Source organism: Pagrus pagrus, assembly GCF_965226575.1.
Source record: "Pagrus pagrus genome assembly, chromosome: 8".
NCBI classification, from domain to species: domain Eukaryota; kingdom Metazoa; phylum Chordata; class Actinopteri; order Spariformes; family Sparidae; genus Pagrus; species Pagrus pagrus.
In genome coordinates, this window is record NC_140192.1 from 13,341,363 (window position 1) to 13,361,223 (window position 19,861).

The 19,861-nt window shown below is 40.0% G+C and overlaps 3 protein-coding genes across 5 annotated transcripts; 1 reads left to right on the forward strand and 2 right to left on the reverse strand.

Annotated features, from left to right (window-relative positions):
- Positions 1 to 125: 125 nt before the first annotated feature.
- poli (polymerase (DNA directed) iota) lies at positions 126 to 7,029 on the reverse strand. Of its 2 annotated transcripts, XM_084359956.1 has the most exons (11): positions 7,012 to 7,029; positions 6,058 to 6,313; positions 5,788 to 5,919; positions 5,520 to 5,684; positions 4,967 to 5,113; positions 4,517 to 4,753; positions 4,223 to 4,401; positions 2,983 to 3,074; positions 2,771 to 2,904; positions 2,238 to 2,458; positions 126 to 1,541 (listed from the first exon to the last, which is right to left on the reverse strand). In XM_084359956.1, exons 2-11 carry the CDS (start codon positions 6,149 to 6,151, stop codon positions 762 to 764), a joined length of 2,181 nt encoding a protein of 726 aa, XP_084216082.1. In that variant the 5' UTR covers positions 6,152 to 6,313; positions 7,012 to 7,029; the 3' UTR covers positions 126 to 761. The 2 variants fall into 2 exon arrangements, with proteins under 2 accessions (XP_084216082.1, XP_084216081.1); XM_084359955.1 differs by lacking the exon at positions 7,012 to 7,029 and having other exon boundaries at positions 6,058 to 6,321.
- Positions 6,484 to 15,311, forward strand: LOC311261388 (uncharacterized protein). 2 transcript variants are annotated; one of them, XM_084359954.1, is made up of 16 exons: positions 6,484 to 6,764; positions 7,881 to 9,493; positions 9,582 to 9,677; positions 9,963 to 10,218; positions 10,535 to 10,863; positions 10,979 to 11,122; positions 11,212 to 11,326; positions 11,433 to 11,504; positions 11,590 to 11,730; positions 11,908 to 12,021; positions 12,106 to 12,179; positions 12,282 to 12,386; positions 13,176 to 13,291; positions 13,586 to 13,724; positions 14,569 to 14,689; positions 14,898 to 15,311. In XM_084359954.1, exons 1-16 carry the CDS (start codon positions 6,620 to 6,622, stop codon positions 14,984 to 14,986), a joined length of 3,669 nt encoding a protein of 1,222 aa, XP_084216080.1. In that variant the 5' UTR covers positions 6,484 to 6,619; the 3' UTR covers positions 14,987 to 15,311. The 2 variants fall into 2 exon arrangements, with proteins under 2 accessions (XP_084216080.1, XP_084216079.1); XM_084359953.1 differs by having other exon boundaries at positions 6,485 to 6,764; positions 9,960 to 10,218.
- On the reverse strand, positions 15,069 to 18,958 carry LOC311261392 (UDP-glucuronosyltransferase 2A2-like; the record flags this gene model as incomplete). Its single annotated transcript, XM_084359959.1, has 6 exons — positions 15,069 to 16,022; positions 16,216 to 16,435; positions 17,466 to 17,553; positions 18,235 to 18,366; positions 18,456 to 18,604; positions 18,829 to 18,958. 6 exons carry the CDS (start codon positions 18,956 to 18,958, stop codon positions 15,737 to 15,739), a joined length of 1,005 nt encoding a protein of 334 aa, XP_084216085.1. The 3' UTR covers positions 15,069 to 15,736.
- Positions 18,959 to 19,861: the final 903 nt, after the last annotated feature.

Here is a 19,861-nt window from a genome sequence, read left to right on the forward strand (position 1 = left end):
TAATGTGTGCCTCTGTGGATTTCAGTGGAAATCATCCAACCAAGGAGCGGGCCCCACTTCTACAGGCTCAGTGGAGTAATCCTGCTTCTCTTAACAATGTGAAAACAATACGAAAACAATGAAACTAAAGATATTAAAGTTCCAGTTTACTTTGATTGATGTTTACAAAGGGTAACATAAAAAGGTCACTTCAGGTAAAGGGACATTTCACACATAATGTTCAAAGCATAACAAAAATCTAACAGTTTGTAAGTGCTTTGAAATCAGAATGAACTTTTATAAACAATATATCCTTATTTCAAAAAGGCAACAAATGTACATATCAACACTGACATACAGGGGTGGACAAAAAAAACAAAAAACACTTCAAATAATTATAAACTTTGTCAAGCTCATGCTTTCTATGTTTTGTTTTTGTTGCATTGTCAGTAATGTTGATAAAACTCAACATTGGAGCCTGAACATGAATTCTTTTCAGAGACTGTAGAAAATCTTTAATGCCCACCTTCTATATTATCTACAGCATTGAACCTTGGCTGGGAAGCCATGAAAGCTTGTAAATAAACCCCCAGTTATTTGGCTCACACTCGATGGTCATTTTTAAGGCTGTAGTCTGTTATGTCTAATGAATTCACATAATCATCAATCAATTACTGATTCTGTCGATGTGGATCTAATTGTAACATTTTTCCGAATGCAATTTTATTTTATTTTGTTATTGTTAATGCACATTTTTTGCTGTTTGCAAGTGGTGTCTCTCTCTAAGCAGGTTTGAAATACTTGAACAAATTGTTTGCCTGACTGCTTTTTCCTGCAGCCTTTCTGTCTTTGGTCATCGAGCCTTTCCCTGGTTTCCTGAACGAGGTGGTCTTCAGGACCGGCTTCTGTTGCTTCCATTCCATCATCAGCTCCCTTTGCACATCTGGCGGAAGCTCAGAAAACACCTTAGGGTCCACACTTCCCGGGAACTCGCAGTCAGAAGACTGGTGGGATGGCAGCCTCCCTTCTCCTATGACGTTTTCTCCTGGAAATACACTTACGTATGCAGGACTGTGGTTATTAGCTATGGTCTGCCTGTTAGATGGATCCGATTTGTTTACAGGCTCTTTCATGTCTTTAACATTTGGTGAGTCTGTAAATGAACATGAAGACTTGTTTTCTGTTATGTTGGGGACATCAACGGCTTTGCCTGAGCTCATTGAAGAGCTGGGGAGAGAGTTTGAGTAGGCAGGAGATAACAGCTCCTTCTGGATTTCCTCAGGGAGAAGTCTGAACACTTCCGGGTCAACATTTGGGGGCAAACGATGAGTCACTGTTGTATTTGTTTCATCAAAGTCTGACCTCGTTGAAGAGCAGGATACTTCCTGAAGCGGAGGGTCCTCTCCAGCAACATCAGGGCTTTGTTCTATTTTGAACCCATGTAATGCTGCCTCAGAGCTATGAGGGCTTTTTGTGGCTGCTGTCTTTTGTGTGGTATGTTGAGTAATCACATTGGACTGATGGTCCATTAAGTGACTATCCCCGCTCTGAGAGGAACCATCCTATTGGAGAATAAAACAGGAGGAGCAATTGATTTCAAGAAATTCCGAGTACTTACACTATTTCTAAGAAGGCAAAATCATGTAACAGCAGAGTGGGCGTCTGCAGGGTTTAACAAGTTAAAATGTAGGACTTTTAAAGACATTTTTAATACCATATAAAATGTTATTTAATATCTGTTTCATAACAAACTGACCTGAGAATGACTATTTGACAGAAAACCAGTAGAAACTACATGGCCTCCAATTACTTCTTATTATCTGACATTTTTCTGTACTTCCCAGTGGTATATTCATATATGATTCATCACTAATCAAATTAATGTGACCTCTCATCCAAGAGGCTTCTTCAGTTCTGAACTGAGGAAGCCTCTTGGATGAGCGGTGAGACATCTTCAAGAACGTGAAACAAGTCCAGTTGCCTACGATATAGTACTTAGAACTGATAGATAATTGTAGCCCAATAACAATCGCACTTGTATCATGTCTACCAACAGCCTGAAATCAGATACAAAAACCTTCGTAACAAACATTGGAATAAAATATTTAAGATTTTTGTAAATCTAATTCAAGACTTTTTAGGCCTGTTATGAGAAATCTGAATTCAATGCTTCTTAAAACCTTTCAAAACCTGCAGATACCCTGATGAAGATACCATCACAATAAGCTAGATTACACTGCATGACTTCAGTGTACTACCTGGCTTTGAGTTGAGAAGAGTTGTGTTTTTCTGGGAGACGTGCTGAGTGTGAAGAAAGATGTTATGGAGCCCTTTCCGCTGGTGGCAGCTCCCCTCGTCTGCAGGTTACTGAAGCAGACGTTAATGAGGGTGAGGTGGAAGGCTGCGCTGCTGTCCACCATCTTGTGGAAAAGTTTCATTGCCAATGGGGCCAGCTGAACCACAGCATCATCAGTGCTGCCTATAGAAACATTGCAGAGACAGTAAAAAAACAACCACAGAGGGTTAACATACTTACTTTGGAGCAGTTTAAGAGGTAAGGGTTGACAGGATGAGATGTAACATAGGCTGATCTAGATATGCTACAACTAGACATCTAGATACAACATGACTTAGATGACTGAGAATCTTCACTGACATTACAGAGGCTTTTTTGTGTTTATGACCCAGTCAAAGCTAGATGTCATGGTGAAATTTGATTTTAAATTTGTTGTATAAAGCCACATATTCATTCCCTCGGGAAAAGTGTTGCTTTTTTTGTCCACAAGCTCACCAGAGGTGATCTTGTGTCCTATGTGGTTGGGGATTGGAGACTGACGACTCTCCCGACTGAACCACTTGTTGGTCGCTGAGTATCTACGGATGGTAAGCCGGAAGGTTTGAGGCTGCCTGCCATCTTTGTGCATCCTAGTTTTCAAATAGACGACAAAGGTTAGATTCAGTGGCTCGGATGTCAGGTTTAAAAGAGCTGACAAAATAACTCACCTCTCCACAAGACTGCTCAGGAGTTCTTGAATTTTTTCTAAAACGTCTTTAGTGGATGACATTTTCTTGAAGGAGTCTTCGTCACTGAGAGACTGAAACAAAAAGGATACTAATTAGGGGGGAAAAAAGATAAAATATCACAGTTTAACATCAAAAGGGACATTAATGAGGAACTATGACAATAATGATATCAACAAGGTTCATGAGTTTGCCTGGACAACTGAACCCTACAATTACTTTGACTTTCTGGCTGTTACGACTCTTCAAATCAAATCAAATCATATCAAATTGTGCAAAAGGACACCCAAACACCTACTTTTACTTTCAACTGATAAAATAGAGAATGGTGCTACACGCCAACTACACGGGCTGTAAAAAGTTCCATTTTCTATACTTTTTAATGCTTTACCACAAATTAAATAAAAAATTGTTTCGGTAAAATTTCAGAGTCAGACATCTCTAATTTAATCTATCTAAATGGCCAGATCCACTTGGGAGAGAGTAAAATATTTTTATTTATTTAAATGAATATTAATACATTTGATGTAATATACCTTGCTGATTACTATTATCTTGTGTGTTATATTTATGGTTCACGGAACACTGAAATTCCTGTTCATAGAAAAAGTTGCCTCAATACATATATTGAGGCAACTAAGTTGTGTTTTCATTATTAGGCCCACAATCCATTGCTTTTTAAAAAAAAAAAAAAATGTAATTAATGATTAGATAAGTTCCATGCTTGCAGTAATGCAAAAAAGATATCTGGGCTTTTACTGAAATACAAAATGTACTTTATCAATATAGACACACAGAAAGGAGCCTACATTTGTTTTGTCAGCATGAAAGTAAAGCCAAAAGTGTGAGTACTGGCAATGCTGTCATAGGCTGAATCCAAATTTACACCCCTTGTTCTTGCGGAGTGAGACCTCATTGGCTTCAGTCGTGCATACTGTGACGTGTTCACTGTCATAACGTTAAGTCTGCAAGTTTGCTGGTCTGCAGGGCAAATATAAGCCACTGATAGACAGCCCTAAAGTCTACAATAATAACATGCATTTTGTTTACCTCTACAGTCTATACTTTTAAATCTCTAAAAGTCTACACGTTTCAAGTAATGTTATCATAAAGTAATCATTTTACACATTCATAAAAAGTTCTGCAAGGTTACCGCCGTATTGCAGTGAATTGTAGGTAAAAAAATGAGTGAAGTCCAGTGAAGTCTGCAGCAATTTCCTACCTGGGGGGCCCCTGTAGGTGTGACAGGTGAGTCATCAACACCGAGGGCCAGATTCCTCAAGCGCTGAGCAGTGGGACCTCCGAACTCTCTCACCAAGTCATTCAATGGAAAGAGCTGTAGGTCTTTCACGCTGACCAATCCCAGGGCTTGAAGTCTCTTAGCAGTTTGGTGACCCACCCCTAAGAATACATGAGGGGACCACAAATGTATCAACAGGGATGCATGATACGATTAAAAAACACAAACAAAAGTTTTGAATTGATAAATAGTTAAACATAAGCTGAACATCTACACCTGGTACTTTGCGGAGACCGCTCAGGCAGCCCATGATGTCGCTGACGTTCTCCGGCAGCAGGGTGGTTTGTTGATTGGGTTTATAGGAGCCGGACACCAGTTTGGCCAGTAGCTTGTTTGTGGCGATGCCAGCACAGCCGGTCAGACCCAGTTTGGTGTGGACGGCTTCTCTCAGCTCTGCTGCAATGTGTGAACCTAAAGCCAACCTTGGATGATCACTGGCTTCAACGTCTGCACCTGAGCAGGAAATGAACAACAGAAAATCATGCTGTCTGCAGTTGAGAAAACCTGAAATTCAAAAAACTTTTCACGTGGTTGGAAACTGAAAGTGCAATGCAAATATCTGACAAGTTTAAGCATCTTGGCTTGTTTCACAACTCATTTCCCGATTTCCATGAGCCAGATGTTGTAGATGTACAGCTATGCACCAGGGGCACAAATGTGACTCACTGAAATGGTTGTAGACATGTCCTTTAAATGACAAGTTGTTAGACTCTTGTGTCTCCGCTAGCCTTGCTTCTACCATCTTTGTGACGTCCATGAAGTTTTCATCAAATCCGAGCCTCTCTACCAGTGGACAATAGGACATCAGCAGCTCTGGAAGGAGGACAAGAAAAGGTAAAGGGGGAAGAGCACACAAACAGAAAATATACATGATGTTAGCATGACCTTGTTGCACTAATCTGTGGGGTACACTGTATGTGAGAATGAGTAAAGCAGAGGCAATAATCATAGTGGCAGTACAGCAAGAGACGTTGAGAAAAGAGCGACTCTCTTGCTCCTTGCTAAAATGCAAAACATCTAACGCTAGCTTAATTATTCTCCGCGACAACCACCTAACAGCAAATGGACCTTGGATTTACTGGCCACATGTGCGTACTGAGCATGTTTTGGGGTGGATATTACTATAAATGCTGAATACTACATACAGTAAGCAGAATGTAGTATTTAGGTGAAGCTTTATTTGCAGAGCATTTATGTGTGATGCACTGCTCCTGCCTACCTGTCATTTTATAGGACATTTCTCTGTAGTGTGTCAGGTCTTCTCCTTTAACCAGCACCAGCTGAGGACATTTCTCCTTCGCACTAGTAACAGACATCAGCTTGGTGACACCCAGCTCCCTTGCCACATAGTTACAGGTGACTATGATGTATTTCTGCTGAATACCTGAAGGTGAGACACATAATTGAACCACAAAAGTATTCTGGGCTTTAACAGAAACACATCTGACAGCCACAGAGGAAGCATTGTAGTAGTTAAATCAGTTGACCTAAAGGTACTTCTCTCAGTGCTGGGTTTCTGATCATTTCCACCTGAGCATAAAAGCAGTCAAGGTCGAAGTGCAGAATGACTCTGTGTGCAGGTGTTGGTCCTGATGTCTTACTGTGGCTCGGACCTGAAACTGAGATCCCACATTCAATAATTACCATCTGAAACATGAAGATAGCCGACACACAGAGTCGTGTTTGTCTCTGCACGTCAAAGGCCAACTGAAAGCCAAAACAAACCGTTACTGAAAGTTTCTCCTGTCATACTTTACCAGAAGCAGTAGCGGGGCTGAACGGGACTGAATCCACGAAACTGTTCTTCCACTCGGCTTCATCCTCTTCCATCTCATCCTCGCTCTTATCCATTTCAAACAACGTGAACTTAATGTATGTTTTGTTATTTAATACGCCATTAAAGACCGCTGTTGTGGTGCTTGCGGTAGTTGAAGTGTACCAGACACGGAAAATACGTTGTAGGTTCCAGCTTAGATTTGCGCAGCAGCGCCATCTGCCGACGTGGAGGCATTGCTGCGACACAAGGAGCTGCAATTTGATTAAAAAAAAAATAAAAATAAATAAATAAAGCAAAAATGAAAGTTAGTATGTTATATGTATTCGGGGGTTAATTTTAATTTTATTTCTCGTAAAAATACCTATTTAGGGATTAAAAACGTTATCATTTTATTGTCGTCTCGCGACCCTAGCAGAGCCTATAAATTTGACGCTGGCGTCACCACAAGTTCCAGTTGGAGCACCTGCTTGCCGACAGTTGGTTAATTAGCTAAAACAAGCGGTGTTGCGCATCGTGAAAAGTGGCATTATTTTTTTGTGCTAATGTTTCCCTCGTCCGGTCTTTTCGCTGACATAAATTGTCCTATATCGAAACGTGGGCTTTGTGAGAGGCCACACTGTTTGTACAAACATGCCACAGAGTTGCGGGATATGTGCGGTGCCTCCAATAAATCATCCACACATGCAGGTCAGTGTTTTGAGGTATGCTAGCCAGCTAACGTAACCCAAATTGTTTCCTGTTTAAAGTTTTCAATTGCATATTCTGCTTTTTTTTCTTCTTTTTTTCTCCCGGAAACAAAGTGTAAATTAAGATTAAATTACACAGAAAGTGTGATTTAAGATTAAAGTGGGTAAACTAAGCCATAGGTTAACGCTAATGGTTTTTTTTTTTTTTTTTTTTTAAACTTGGCGAGTTTAAAGATAAACCAACTCACTTGTGATGAGGCTGCATGTTTCTCTTTTTTAAAGAAGGGTTAAAATGTAGCTAATATGTAGTGGGATCACATTTTCTCCCTGAATAATGTTGCCCCCCTATGTCCTGATTCCTGTTATTGTTTTTATTTGATTTCTTTTTATATATGTATTGCTAAGATTTAGCTTTTTTTGTGTGTGTCCATTTCAGTTAAAATAATGGTTTTATAAAACACTCAAAATCATGGTTTCTCTGAGACACACTCAATTTATGGAAGTGTAAAGATGTTTTCTCGCAGCCACAGGTCACCACACCTTCACTCTGCACAGCTTATTTATACCTAACCCAATCTTACCCTGTAGTAGTTTTAAAATTAGGCATGAAAATATATACGATATATATTGTTATTGTGATAAGAGACTATAAATCATTTTTGTTATTGATGTTTTGTGATATGCATAAGTGTTGTCTACTCTTTTACTTTACTGTCATGCAGTTTTAAAGGCTGCATGACAGTAAAAATGTCATTTTCTAAACTTACCAGGTTGCTCTACTTGTTCTAATACCTGTCTTTACCCACTTGGTCATTATATCCACATTAGTGATGATTATTGATCAGAAATCTCATTGTTCGTATTCTTTGAAAGTACCAATAGTCATCACTACAATGTTGTTGCAGTATCGATATTGAAGTAGGGTATTTTGGTTTGAAATATTTGATTTTGTCTACCATATCCATGTGCTTTTGGGAAGATTTCAAAATTCAGAGGTATGTATTCTATATTAGGAAATGACCTAAACATATTGTGATATTAAGGCCATACTGCCCAGCCCTACTTTCAGTCATATCACTAATGCTAGTAAGCCCCATCTCATATCCTTTTTGAACAGGAGTACAACATGGCTATCTGTATGCTGACTCTGAAGCACCAGTGAATGATGAGACCAAAGACGAATGCCTCCAGGAGCTGGAGCGGATCAACAAGGAGATTGAAACTGTAAGGCACGAGGTGGAGCAGGAGAAAAGGCGCCTGTCGCACTACAAGACCGTACAGCAAGATAGCAGAAACTCTGTGCCTAATGACAAGTCTGAGACTGCAAGTAAAACTGTAGACAGAGGTTCTCTTGGACGGTCTTCATGCGCAAACTCCACTAAAACATTCTCCCGAGGAAAGAAGTACGTGGTCGACAACTCAAAACCAAGGACTGATTTGGAGTATGACCCTCTGTCCAACTTTTCTGCTGACTTGAGCTCATACAGTTCATCAGGTAAAGAGCATAAACTGAAACATGGTAAAGGTTTGAAAAGAGCAAGAAAAGCTGTGCCTTCTGACCAAAAGAAGCCAATCACATATCAGCCTCAGCCTTCCCAACTGCCGTCTCCAGAGCCACTTGATGACTCTAATGAAGACAGCGTCTTGATTATTGACATTCCTCCCTCGCCTGCCAAAAGGAGAGGGCGAGTTGAGAAACCTGTTGATTCTCTTGCTGGCAAATCCCTCCAGGATAAAGTTGTGGAATGGACTGAGGTCAAAACGGCAACCATTTCAAATCATTCTCCGCCACTGAGCCTTGCAGATACTGAGGCCTGCAAGGTCAGATCTCAATCTGCACCCACATTAGAAGAAAGTAGTGTTTATAGTTTTTGCAGTGCTGAATTCAGTCCAGGTTCATCTGATCTAGATGAAAACAAAGAAAGCAAAAATATACCAGTTGATGGGAATGTAGTTGACTTGACTGGAGATTCAGAAGATCTGGGAAGAGAAAGCTATAAAATCACTCATTTTAAGACTGCTGAAGTAATAGTGGATAGAAGTCCTGAAGCTGCAAGTCCTCCTGCCACCACAAACCAGAAATATCAAAACTGTAAAAATCTGGTGGCAGAAAAGGAAGAAAAGACGTTTCAGGTTGAATTGCCTCAGTGTGAGCTGCCCCATAGTATTGAGAAAATGAATCCTATGCAGCCATATAATGTTCCATCTAAGAATTCACTTTTTTATAAAGCTCCAGCTGCTAACTCAGACTCACAATTAAGGCAACACACCAAGCAAGCTCAGAAAACAGATCTGCTAGCACAGAACAGAGAGGGTAATCAGTGGTCTTCCACAAAATCTGTACCATCAATGCTGCTCCACAGCCAGAAAACAACAAGCAAAATTCCAGGACAGATGCTGGGTGAAGCTTCGGTTAACCATGTGCCACCTGAAAGCTACCTGGAGCCAGCAGAATCAGTGTCGGGCAGCAGCCATGGGCCGACTTGGGACATTTCTTCAGCTTCAAGTTTGACATGCAGAGCTGAATCATCATCCACATCAACTGAGCAGCTTTTTGGGAGAGCGGATAACAAGGAAGTAATAACCATTGATACCAGCTCTGACGATGAAGATGAGCTCAACTATTCAGAAATTGAGCTGTCTGACAGTGACCCGATGGAGGAATGCTACAGGATCTTCATGGAGGCAAACAACGAGGATAAGGGAAATGATGTGCAGCCCAATGTGTCTGTAAGTATGCTGTAAGACACTCATGTTTAAAGGCGAAGACAAATCTTCCACAGTGTAAAGATCCATACTCTCAATTTGTCATTTTAAGGTTGGAGCCATGGATGTGGAGAAGGCAGAGTTGAATGTTAAACCCCAAGCACTGGCAGGAAAGAAGAGGATGGCTCATGAAGCCAAACATACAGAGGTAAATGCTACATACAGATGAAATGGTTACTATTAAGTCTTCATATATGGGGGTGGCTCTCATCTTTTTAATAAGTAAGTATTGCTTTAAGAATACAGACTTTTTCACACTGCAAAGGACTTTTTTCATTACGTTTTCCATCTTTAATTCAAAGATATAGTTTATAAAATGAATTTTTTTGAACATTTTTCTCAGGCTTACTACCCCCTCAAGATTACAGATATGAATTTCAAGCCTGAATCATAATTTTAAGAACATTTGTGATTTACTCACTCCATTCAGCAGCCAGTGGTTAAAAACAGACCTCAGCCCCAGGTCCTGGTTCCCCTACGTGGGCCTGCGGTGTCAGGATTTGCCTCCCAGCCTGCTGTCAATTCCAAGATCCAGCAGGTACAGCAGAGAGCCTCCATGCTGACCAACTCAGTTAAAGGTGGTCAGGCATTTGTTTCTTCAACCTATCAGAGGAGGCCAGAGGCCCAGAGCGCACCTTCTGCTTCAGCTCAAACCCCTGAAAACCTGCAGCCTGTTCATGTGCAAAATGGTAAGCTTCTGTTGGCTGTACTGGACGAGATTTAATTTGAATATTACCATGAAAACGTGGGTCAAAAAAATGACACACATTATTGTCAAATAGCAAAGTTAAGCCTTTATTAAATTTAAATGCGATAACTTTTGTGCCATATATCTGTCTTCACATTTGATGTTGACATGAACCAGTAAAACACCCTGAAACCTACCTTGTTGTCTTGTATGTGGATCAAGCAGCATTTCTTTCAAAACTTGGAGTAGAATTATTTTTTCTTGTGGTTGCTTTGCCTCAGTGCATCATATCTGCATGTGTGTTTGTCTTTTCACAGCTTATGTGAACTACATACCTTTGGGGACTGCAGTGATTGGAGTGGGCAACAACTTGCATCTGATCCTCCCACAGGGCACCTTCCCTTTGCCTGTAACTTCCAGCTCCTGCCCAGTTACTTCAGTGCTAACCCCAATCAGTCAAGTGCAGACTAATGCTGTCGCTGTGAAACAAACATATTATCCACCTGCAGCTACCACTGTGCAAAGATACCGCACAACAGCGCCGGTGCTCATCCCGGCACAGGCACGCAAGCCTTCACTGACCTTTGCATCTGCACATTCAAGTCAGGCCGCTTCCTCCACTGTTCCTACAGCTGCTACGGTTAAGGTGAGAAGCAAAAAGCAGCCTTTGTTGTGGCAATTTTCAAGAAATTTAACTTGTGTCTTGTGTGAGTTAGACCTGTTTCATCTGTTGAATATTAATGATAAATATGTTCTTTTAGCCAGTGCCCACTAAACGTAAATTGAAGCAGAATGGCGAGGCTGTCAAAGACAAAGTGCCCCATGACACCCGACAGCGTTATGTCAACATGTTCACAGAGGAGTTCCTCAAAACAACAGCCAATGTCAATGAAGCCTTTGAGAAGGTGAGCTTGTGCCACTTAATATCATCCTCACTGACAAACTCCTGTCTAGATATTAATCCATTTAATTCTTACCCTGTTAATGTTGATAGGCAGTTGCAGAAGAGAGGACTTTGTATAATCGCAGTGTGAACAAACTCAAATATATGAGTGTTGCAGTGAATGCACTGAAGAGGCTAAAGAACCAAAGTGCTGTTGCTGCTAAAGGTCAGAACTCGTGGAAAACTCAAACTGTCCATGAAACGTGTAATTGATGCCGATTGTAAGAAATAATTTAGTTATATGTAATCCATTTATGTTTTTTCTGGTGCAGATGAAAACGAAGTCAGCAGCCAAAGATTCAAAGGCAATATTCCACTTAACTTGAAGAAGTTAAAAGGAAATGGTGAGATAAATTAGTTTCCTTTTGAATGCATTTTCAATTCATCAAATAAGTTGGCAGCTTCTCAGTAAATTTGTGTTTCTGGCAGATGATAAGGCATTGTATGAGAGTTTGAAGGACTACATTTTGACCGAGGAGAGGCTGATTGAGAGCAACTATCCCCTCCAGCACCCAGAGAAACCCGGTTCTGCTATTCTTTTTGCTGACAATAAGAAAGGCAAAGCAGACCGTAAGTAGAAAAATATTCCCATAACTCTTACTCCAACTATGAGACAACTTAATGCTATTCTCATATCATGTCACTAGAGGGCAGCCTTAACCTGTGCTATACTTAACTACAGTGAAGGTTTCTTTTCTCAACACATTGCTCTGTGGTGATGGTCTTTTTCTGTTTTGTTGGTTGAAGCCCTCAAGAGGATCTGCTGTCGATGTGGGGCGACATATTCTGTGAGCCAAACGGGCAAACACATCCGTAAGGAGGAGTGTAATTACCACTATGGGAAAGCAGTTAAGAATAAAGGTGAGTATACTCTAGTTTTGTTTTAAAAACATCCTAAATGCTTAAAAGTGATTACTATACAGCCTACTCCACAACTGATCACAGTGCCAGGTGGAGTGGAGACCCGCTACAGTTGCTGTGAGGGAGTCATGGGAGCACCTGGATGTCAGGTGTTTCAGGTAAGGAAAGAAAGTGGTAGATTATTCCATCACTTGATTTCCTCTTTAGACCTCCTCCAATGTACCTGCAGGTGAATTCATATTTTTTTTTGTCTTCAACAGTTGCATGTCCATGATTCACTCAACCTGGATGGATTTGTCTCAACTGTACCCCGACCAGTCTCCAATACAGGCTGTCCTGGGGTCTTCTCCTTGGATTGTGAAATGGTAAATCAGATTAAAACTGGTGGTATATGACCACATGAATTCAGAGTAACACAAAAGTAAAACCGTTTTTGAAGACAACAGTATAGCCTAGTTAATTGACAGAATGAAACATTTCAACACCAGATCCTCTTGTGTTCTTTGTTTCACAATGATGATGCGTTTCAGCTTTCCACAATATAAAGTTAAAGGATAAGTTCACCAAAAAAGCTAAATTCTGTCATTATCTACTCGCCCCCAGGTTGATGGAAAGTCAGAACAAGTTAAAACTTAAAAAAACAGCTGAAAGAAAACATAAAATGGCTCCAAACAGCTCGTCCGGTGTAATCCAAGTCACCCTTTTTTAAGCAAATATCCTTACTGTAGCTGCTAAACTGTCGCACATCCCGTCTTAAGTGGGTGCACCAGCACTACTGCACAACGTGGGTGCAAATATTGTCTTTTCAAATCAATTTTTATCAGCCTTTTTATGTTTTTTTACATTTTAAAACAAGGTCCCCATCTACCCAAATCACCTTCACCTACGGATGAAGTTAAAAAATAATTTTGACGTTTAATTTTTAGCTGGCCTTAGATTGGCGATTGACAGTTATTTTGCTTTACGTATCATTATAAAGTAAATGTTGATTGCACAATATAATGGCTATAGAAAAATAACCCCATCAGTGTTGAGATTGGGTCACTATACATTGTTGTCTGCCAAAAATGAAGGCTGACTGGTGGTCCATCTGTCTGTTTCCACTGAAGTACGCACTGAAAACAGTCAATATTGTTATGCGTTTGTCTTCATAGTGTTACACTATTCATGGTCTGGAGCTGTCCAGAGTGACGCTGATCAACTCAAGTGTGCAAGTTGTCTATGACACCTTTGTCAGACCTGATAATGAGATCATCGACTATAACACCAGGTACTGTAATAAGAAACTTGGCTGTTGCTTTAAGCAAGGATATAAGCTGTGTCTCTCATTGGAAATAACCCAAAGTTGATATGAAAACTGGCAAAAGCTAAAAGTTGATTGTAAAGCACTTATACTTTGTATTTAGAAAATTAAGAAAATTGGGAATGCACAGCTGTGCAAGTAGTATTGTCACTAGCTTAAAGGCACTGGCCAATGTCCAATGATCATTACCAATAGGCTGGCTGATCAAATGAAGGTACTTAAATGACTACTTTATGTATCAATGACACTGTACTTGTCAAGGTTTTCAGGCATCAGTGAGGAAGATGTGAAGGGTAACTGCACCTCCCTCAGAGAGGTGCAGGAGACCTTACTGAGCTTCATTAGCGCCGACACCATTCTGATTGGACACGGCCTGGAAACAGACCTCTGTGCCCTGAAGGTGACTACTGTAAGCTTTTTCCAACATAACTCTGCATTCCTGGTATACCTGGGATTATGAACAAGACTTTCAAAAGAAGGCTGTGAGCATGTTTGTTTAAAAGAGATTTGTAACAAAAAGCCAGTCAAAATGATCATGGCCACCTTCAGAACTATCACCATGCACCATTCATGTGTGACTATATTTATTTGTTTATTTGTTAAGTTTAGTTATTTTTTAAAACTTTTTTTGTCAGTTCATGGGCTCATCTATAAATAACTTAATTTTCCTGATGGCTAAGTGGCATAGGCAATAATGATGTTGGTATTACTCACTCGAATGTAGTAGTATTCACCCTCTTGGACGGTACCAATTGCTCTAAGGAGGGAAATTGGCGTCCTGTCACTTAACCAGAACCGGCATTTTCCATGGTGATGGTACAGGAAGTCACGCCCATATCATGGGGGCTAGGAATAAGGTGGATAGGTCTTTGGGAAGAGTTTGAGAGTTTTTAAGAGAATAATTAAAAGATGTAAATATGGCAATACTATGTCAAGGTAAGCAGTCTCACAAATCATAACACGTTGGACACATCACTGCATTTACAAGAGAAAGTGTAGTCACGTGTTTTCTATAAAAGACATAAGCGGTTAACAAATGGTAGTTGGCAATCAACATTGTATGCTTTTTAGTAGCACTGCTATCCTGCTTAAGATTCTTCTTTTTTTTTTTAGTTTATTAAAGGTGACTCAAAGTGCTACTACTTTTTCGTGTACCTCTTTATGATTAAAGAGAGTAATGTTGACTTTATTGAACAGGCTAGTCTCGGTAATAAGAGCGTCAGTTCTGTTCCTCTTTACTGTAGTTGCTCCATGGGATGGTGGCGGACACATCAGTGGTCTTCCCCCATCGTCTGGGCCCCCCTCACAAGCTAACCCTCAACAACCTCACTGCTGAATACCTCAGGAGGATCATCCAAGAGCGTGGTGGGTCGTCATCATCATGGATAGCCACAGCCACCATACAAGTGTTTGTTTTATTTGAATGTCTATTGAGTTTAAACTCAGCTATACATCGGAAACAAACTCAAAATTGAAATAAAGAAATGGATCATAATCAGGCTACAAATTTATAGCAAATGCATGTTTTGTCAATTTGAACTTGTTTAAATGTGCTGTATCAATGTTTCACCAGTTTGTGGCCACGACACTGCAGAAGACGCTGCTGCCTGCATGGAGCTTATGTTATGGAAGGTCAAAGAAGATGGAAAACTGAAAAAATGATGGAAATAAAACACCATAACCCCCACCCACCCACAGACACAAACACACAAATTATATTGTAATGCAAATTTTACAGTCACTGATATTTGTGTAAAGCTCTTTTGCTTTGTCCTGATGATACGGTAGGGCTGTTCATCTTTTTTTTTTAAGTTGGATTACATCACTTGATTTTTGTTACTTAATACAATATTTTCTGTTGTGTCATAATTTACAGCCCATATGTCCATGTCTGTATAAATATTGTGAATGGCGCTGTTGTGTGCCAAGAAAACCTGTTGGGTCATGAGGGGTGTCATTAATATTAAGTAAAGGCATAGAATGAAAACTTGGTGTGCGTGTTTTCTCTCTTACACTTACACCAGCCAATGAACATTCAGCTTTTGATGTCAAACTGGCCTCAGGTGCAGTTATGCAAATTGGCACACAGCTGTCAGCAATTGAAGTAATTACTGTTGATACATGAAGGAGCAAACAGGAAGACTGACCATATATATTGGAATGCAAGTTTATGGTGACAGAACAAAAAACGTAACAAAGTCTTTTCACAACATTACCAGACGCTGTAAACTGACATGTCTTTTCAAATTTGTTTTGCCCCGACTATCAGAAGTGATAATTACTCATCCCAAAGCACAATTTCCAATCCAGGGCACTGGGGTTACCTTGCATGCTTTAGACCAACTGGACAACCAGTGAACGGTTTGTTTTTTCACCCATCAGTTCTTTACAACTATATTTGAATAAAGTCAGTTATTCAGCCTTTCTCTTTGTCTTTCCCTTTCTGCCACAGCACAGCCGTAAACAGAAACTGCAGGTCTTGATGAAGATAATTACGAGGAGCAGAACCATGGCGAGGAGGAAGACCAGGACATCCAGGCTGTGATACTGGTACCAGGTGAGCTCATGGGCCTGGACCCTCAGGTGCTCGGCCCCTTTGTTTCTCATGGTGAACTCAATCCAGAATACCGACTCATCCAGAGGGCTCACTGGTCTGTCGTGGTGAATACTGGACAGTCGCATGGCGTTTTCCTTGTACCTATGAATGTAGATATACAAATATATACCAATATACGAGGGGTAAAGGCCATCAAGTGGTTTTCTAATCAATTTGTGACCTTGAAACTCTGTTGGTAACTGAGCCCTGCCATACTACATTAGATAATGGATCCTTTATGGCATTTCGTAAATCTGTATTGTAAATGTAAATGTGAAGGCAAAATAGCACTTACGATTTGTCATTGATGACAGTATTGATTGCATCTCTCAGGTCCTCAGTCTTAATAAAGTTAAGGTCTGCAATAATTGCAGCTCCCTTAGCCTTAACATGGACCATGTTGTCTGGCTGGTCAGCGAACATGGGGATGCCCACCATGGGGACACCGTGGTAGATAGCCTCATAAATCCCATTTGTGCCACCATGGGTGATGAAAGCTCTGGTCTTGGGGTGACCTGATAGGGTAGCAAAAATCATGAACCATACTTTACTTTCTCCAATTGAGGCAAGCTGTTAAAGCACATCTTTTATCATATATTGACTAGCCAACCCCAACCTCAAGTGTTTGTGCTACAATTACATACTACACACTAAATCTTAGCAGGTTTTGAGTACATATTGAAGTGACAAAAAAGTACACAATCAAGTAAATTATGTGAATGCCCCCAAACTTAAAACTGTTTCAACTATAATGGTGAAATGGCCGAAGAAACTGCCCCAGGCACACTTCACATCTGAAGTTGCAATTTGAGCACAGCAACAGGTATTGTATCATCTCTCGACTGCAAAAGCAATTTTCTAGAAAAATAACTACGTAATGGTTATGATAAGTGTGTAGTGGGACACAGCTGTTGTGTAAATAGTTAACTTTCACTGTATAAAGAACAAGTACTGTATGCAACACAATTTTGAGGTACTTGTGTACTGGTCTTTCCATTTTATGCTACTTTATACTTCTACTCCACTACATTCCAGAGAAAACTATTCGCATTATTTTATAACTTTAGTCACTGGTTACAGATGTCAATTAATAATACAAAATATAATCATGAAATGATTTATGATGTGTTAAAATCTATCAAGATAAGACAAGACCTGATCCCAAGGGGGACATTGACAAGCTACCCAGCAGTACAAATTTATTAAACTAAGCCAAACTTCTGCTAACTGCAACAGTGTTAAGTTTACTTTATGTATTTATTAATGCTAACACTTTTGTGATTTTATTTACTTTTACTAACAGGGTATTTCTTCACTTTGCTAATGCTAGGTTTACTTTAGCAAAAGATGTGAGTACTTACGTCACCACTCCTTTGATCTCTCTTATATGTCCCATTTAGAATTATTCCATTTTCAAATTTAAATAATAAACAAAACAATGTGGTGGATAATGTGGTGGATACCTTAGTTCATTTTACAGTGAAAGTCATTACGATTACTGTCTCAAAGGCCTGTTCAGTAGGTTTATATGAAAGTTGTACTTACCCAGTAGGTCATTCTGAGGGATCCAGTCGTAAATCCTTGTGTTATCACCCAGAGTCTTTGGTTTTTCTCCACTGTATCTCCACAGCACCTTTAAACAATAATAAAGACACTTATAGAAGTGTTTATGCATACTAAAATAAAGAGGGAAAAATTGTATTTTGTTATAAAACTAAAGTACTTTTACTAGTAAAATGGTCACTCTTCATTGATAAACTTGTGGTTTTAGTTCTACATATAAAATCCATTGTGATTTGTAACTGTCCCTTATTTTTGAAAATCCCATCTCCACCCTTCCCATAAAATCTTCTTAAATGGTACATATCATATTTTTCACTCTTTTGATTGTTTCTCATTGCCTTATGTCACAATATTGTAGAACTTTATGACCATAAGTCATTTAATCATGTGTTACTGCTGACCTCCTACTTAATCATTAGCTGATTTAACTTTAAACTCTGCAGGGAAGTTAGCTTTATTGAAGGCCAAAGTGGTATGAAAACCTAATTTGAGAGTTAAACTTTCAGATGACGATGTGTTATTACATAACATCATCTGATACAGCTGGTCTAAGAAGTGACTGGTCTAAAAAGTCACTTCTTGAAATGGCAGTTTAAGCCTCGGCAGTTAGACAGTTCAAGCCGCCTTAAATTTCTTCACAAGAAGAGTTTTTAAAATTATCCTTTGCTTGCTACTGCTTTGCCATGTCAAAACATGTGTTCAGGGATTATTTAGGTTCATTGTAGTTTGCACATAGAGATTGTTCATTGACCTTTTGTGGGATCTGAGCAAGGGCCGATGCGATCATATTTCCTTTCTCTGTGGTGATGTTCTTGATGAATGATCCCAAAGTAAAGACCACGATGCCAGCGTCTCCAGAACTCTGCACAAACTCTTCCATATCCTACAAGAAAAGTAACATTATCTCAATCAGGAATACTGTGGTGGTATGATAGAAGATTTATAGGCCTCTAATAGACAAGACAGCCCTACCTTTGGTAAAGGTTTAGCAGGTCTGCAGTGGATCCCACCAACAAATTTGAAGTTGGGGAGGAATGGACGAGGGAAATCAAAATCCCAGTAGGTTCGTATCAACCAGATGTCTGCTCTACCCATCATCTCACAGGCACTGGTGGGTTTTCCTGTCACATGTAATGGACGACAGCTGACCATTGGAAAGTACCACCCATACTTCAAATGAGATAATAGCTAAGCTTTATTTACTTAGACAATCAAATACTTGATGAAAGTGACTGGATATAACATCACTGTAATAATTCCAAGCAATTTAATCATCATTGGACTTTGTGTTGTCTATAGAATATGTGTTGTTGCACTCAGTGTATCTTGTAGCTAAGTTACTGACCTTTGACCTCGGAGTAGTATTTATCTAATTCATTCCAAGAAATATAATCAATCACAGCATCCTGCAGTGCGTAGAAGAGGAAGTTCCACACTCTCTCTGAGAAGTCCATCTTATCCGTCAGTTTGCTCATAGCGCCGGGGACAAAGGAAGGTGGAGCAGGTAGTTGACCACACAGTCTCTCCCAGTTATGGGCCATGGAAAAGCGCAGGGAGAAAACCAGGGGGATGCCCAAAATCTCTGCTGTTAAGTCACTGCCAGGGTAGATGGGGTCAGCCAGGAGAAGGTCATATTTTCCCTCCTTCAGCTTCTTCATTATGGTTTCTGATTTCAGCACGCCATCCAAATACTTCAAAGAGTACTGCAGGTCTTCCGTCATCAGCTCCATGTATCTCATGTAAATCTGGAAGTAGCTCAAATGATCCATCTCGTACATGGAGAAGTGAAGGTACTCATTAAAGAAGTCCTCCATTTCCTCCATTGAGATAGAGACGCTGAAGGGTTCGTAGCTAAAGCGGGAAGGCTCACTTTTGTTCATGAACATGGACGTGCTCGGGACCAAAACTGTCACTTGGTGTCCCCTGTCCACCAGCGTCTCCAGTACAGGCTTCATGTTAATCCAGTGGCTGCCTTCAGTGTACCACACCAGGATATTCCCTCCATGTGCACTCCATGTCACACAAAGTACCAGCAGGACGCATACGGAGAGATGCTCTCTGTGCTTCATGGTGGCTGTTTGTCATGGGGAGAGTGTACACTGACCTGATCGTTTTTCAAAGGTGCTGTAGAAAAATAATAATTAACTTTACAAGACTGAACTCTGGCTCGTAGCTATCCTTTATGCTGCATGACACTAGATAACATATCCAGCCCAAGGCAATGGTTAGCAGTAATAGGTAGCAGCTGTAAAATTAAGACAGTAGTTGTAGTTAGTCTTTATTAAATAAATAAAACAGAATAATCTGTAATCTGTAATAGAAATCCAGAGATTGTTAGCTGTAGAGAGATGGAGTAAAATAAGACACAATAAGATAAT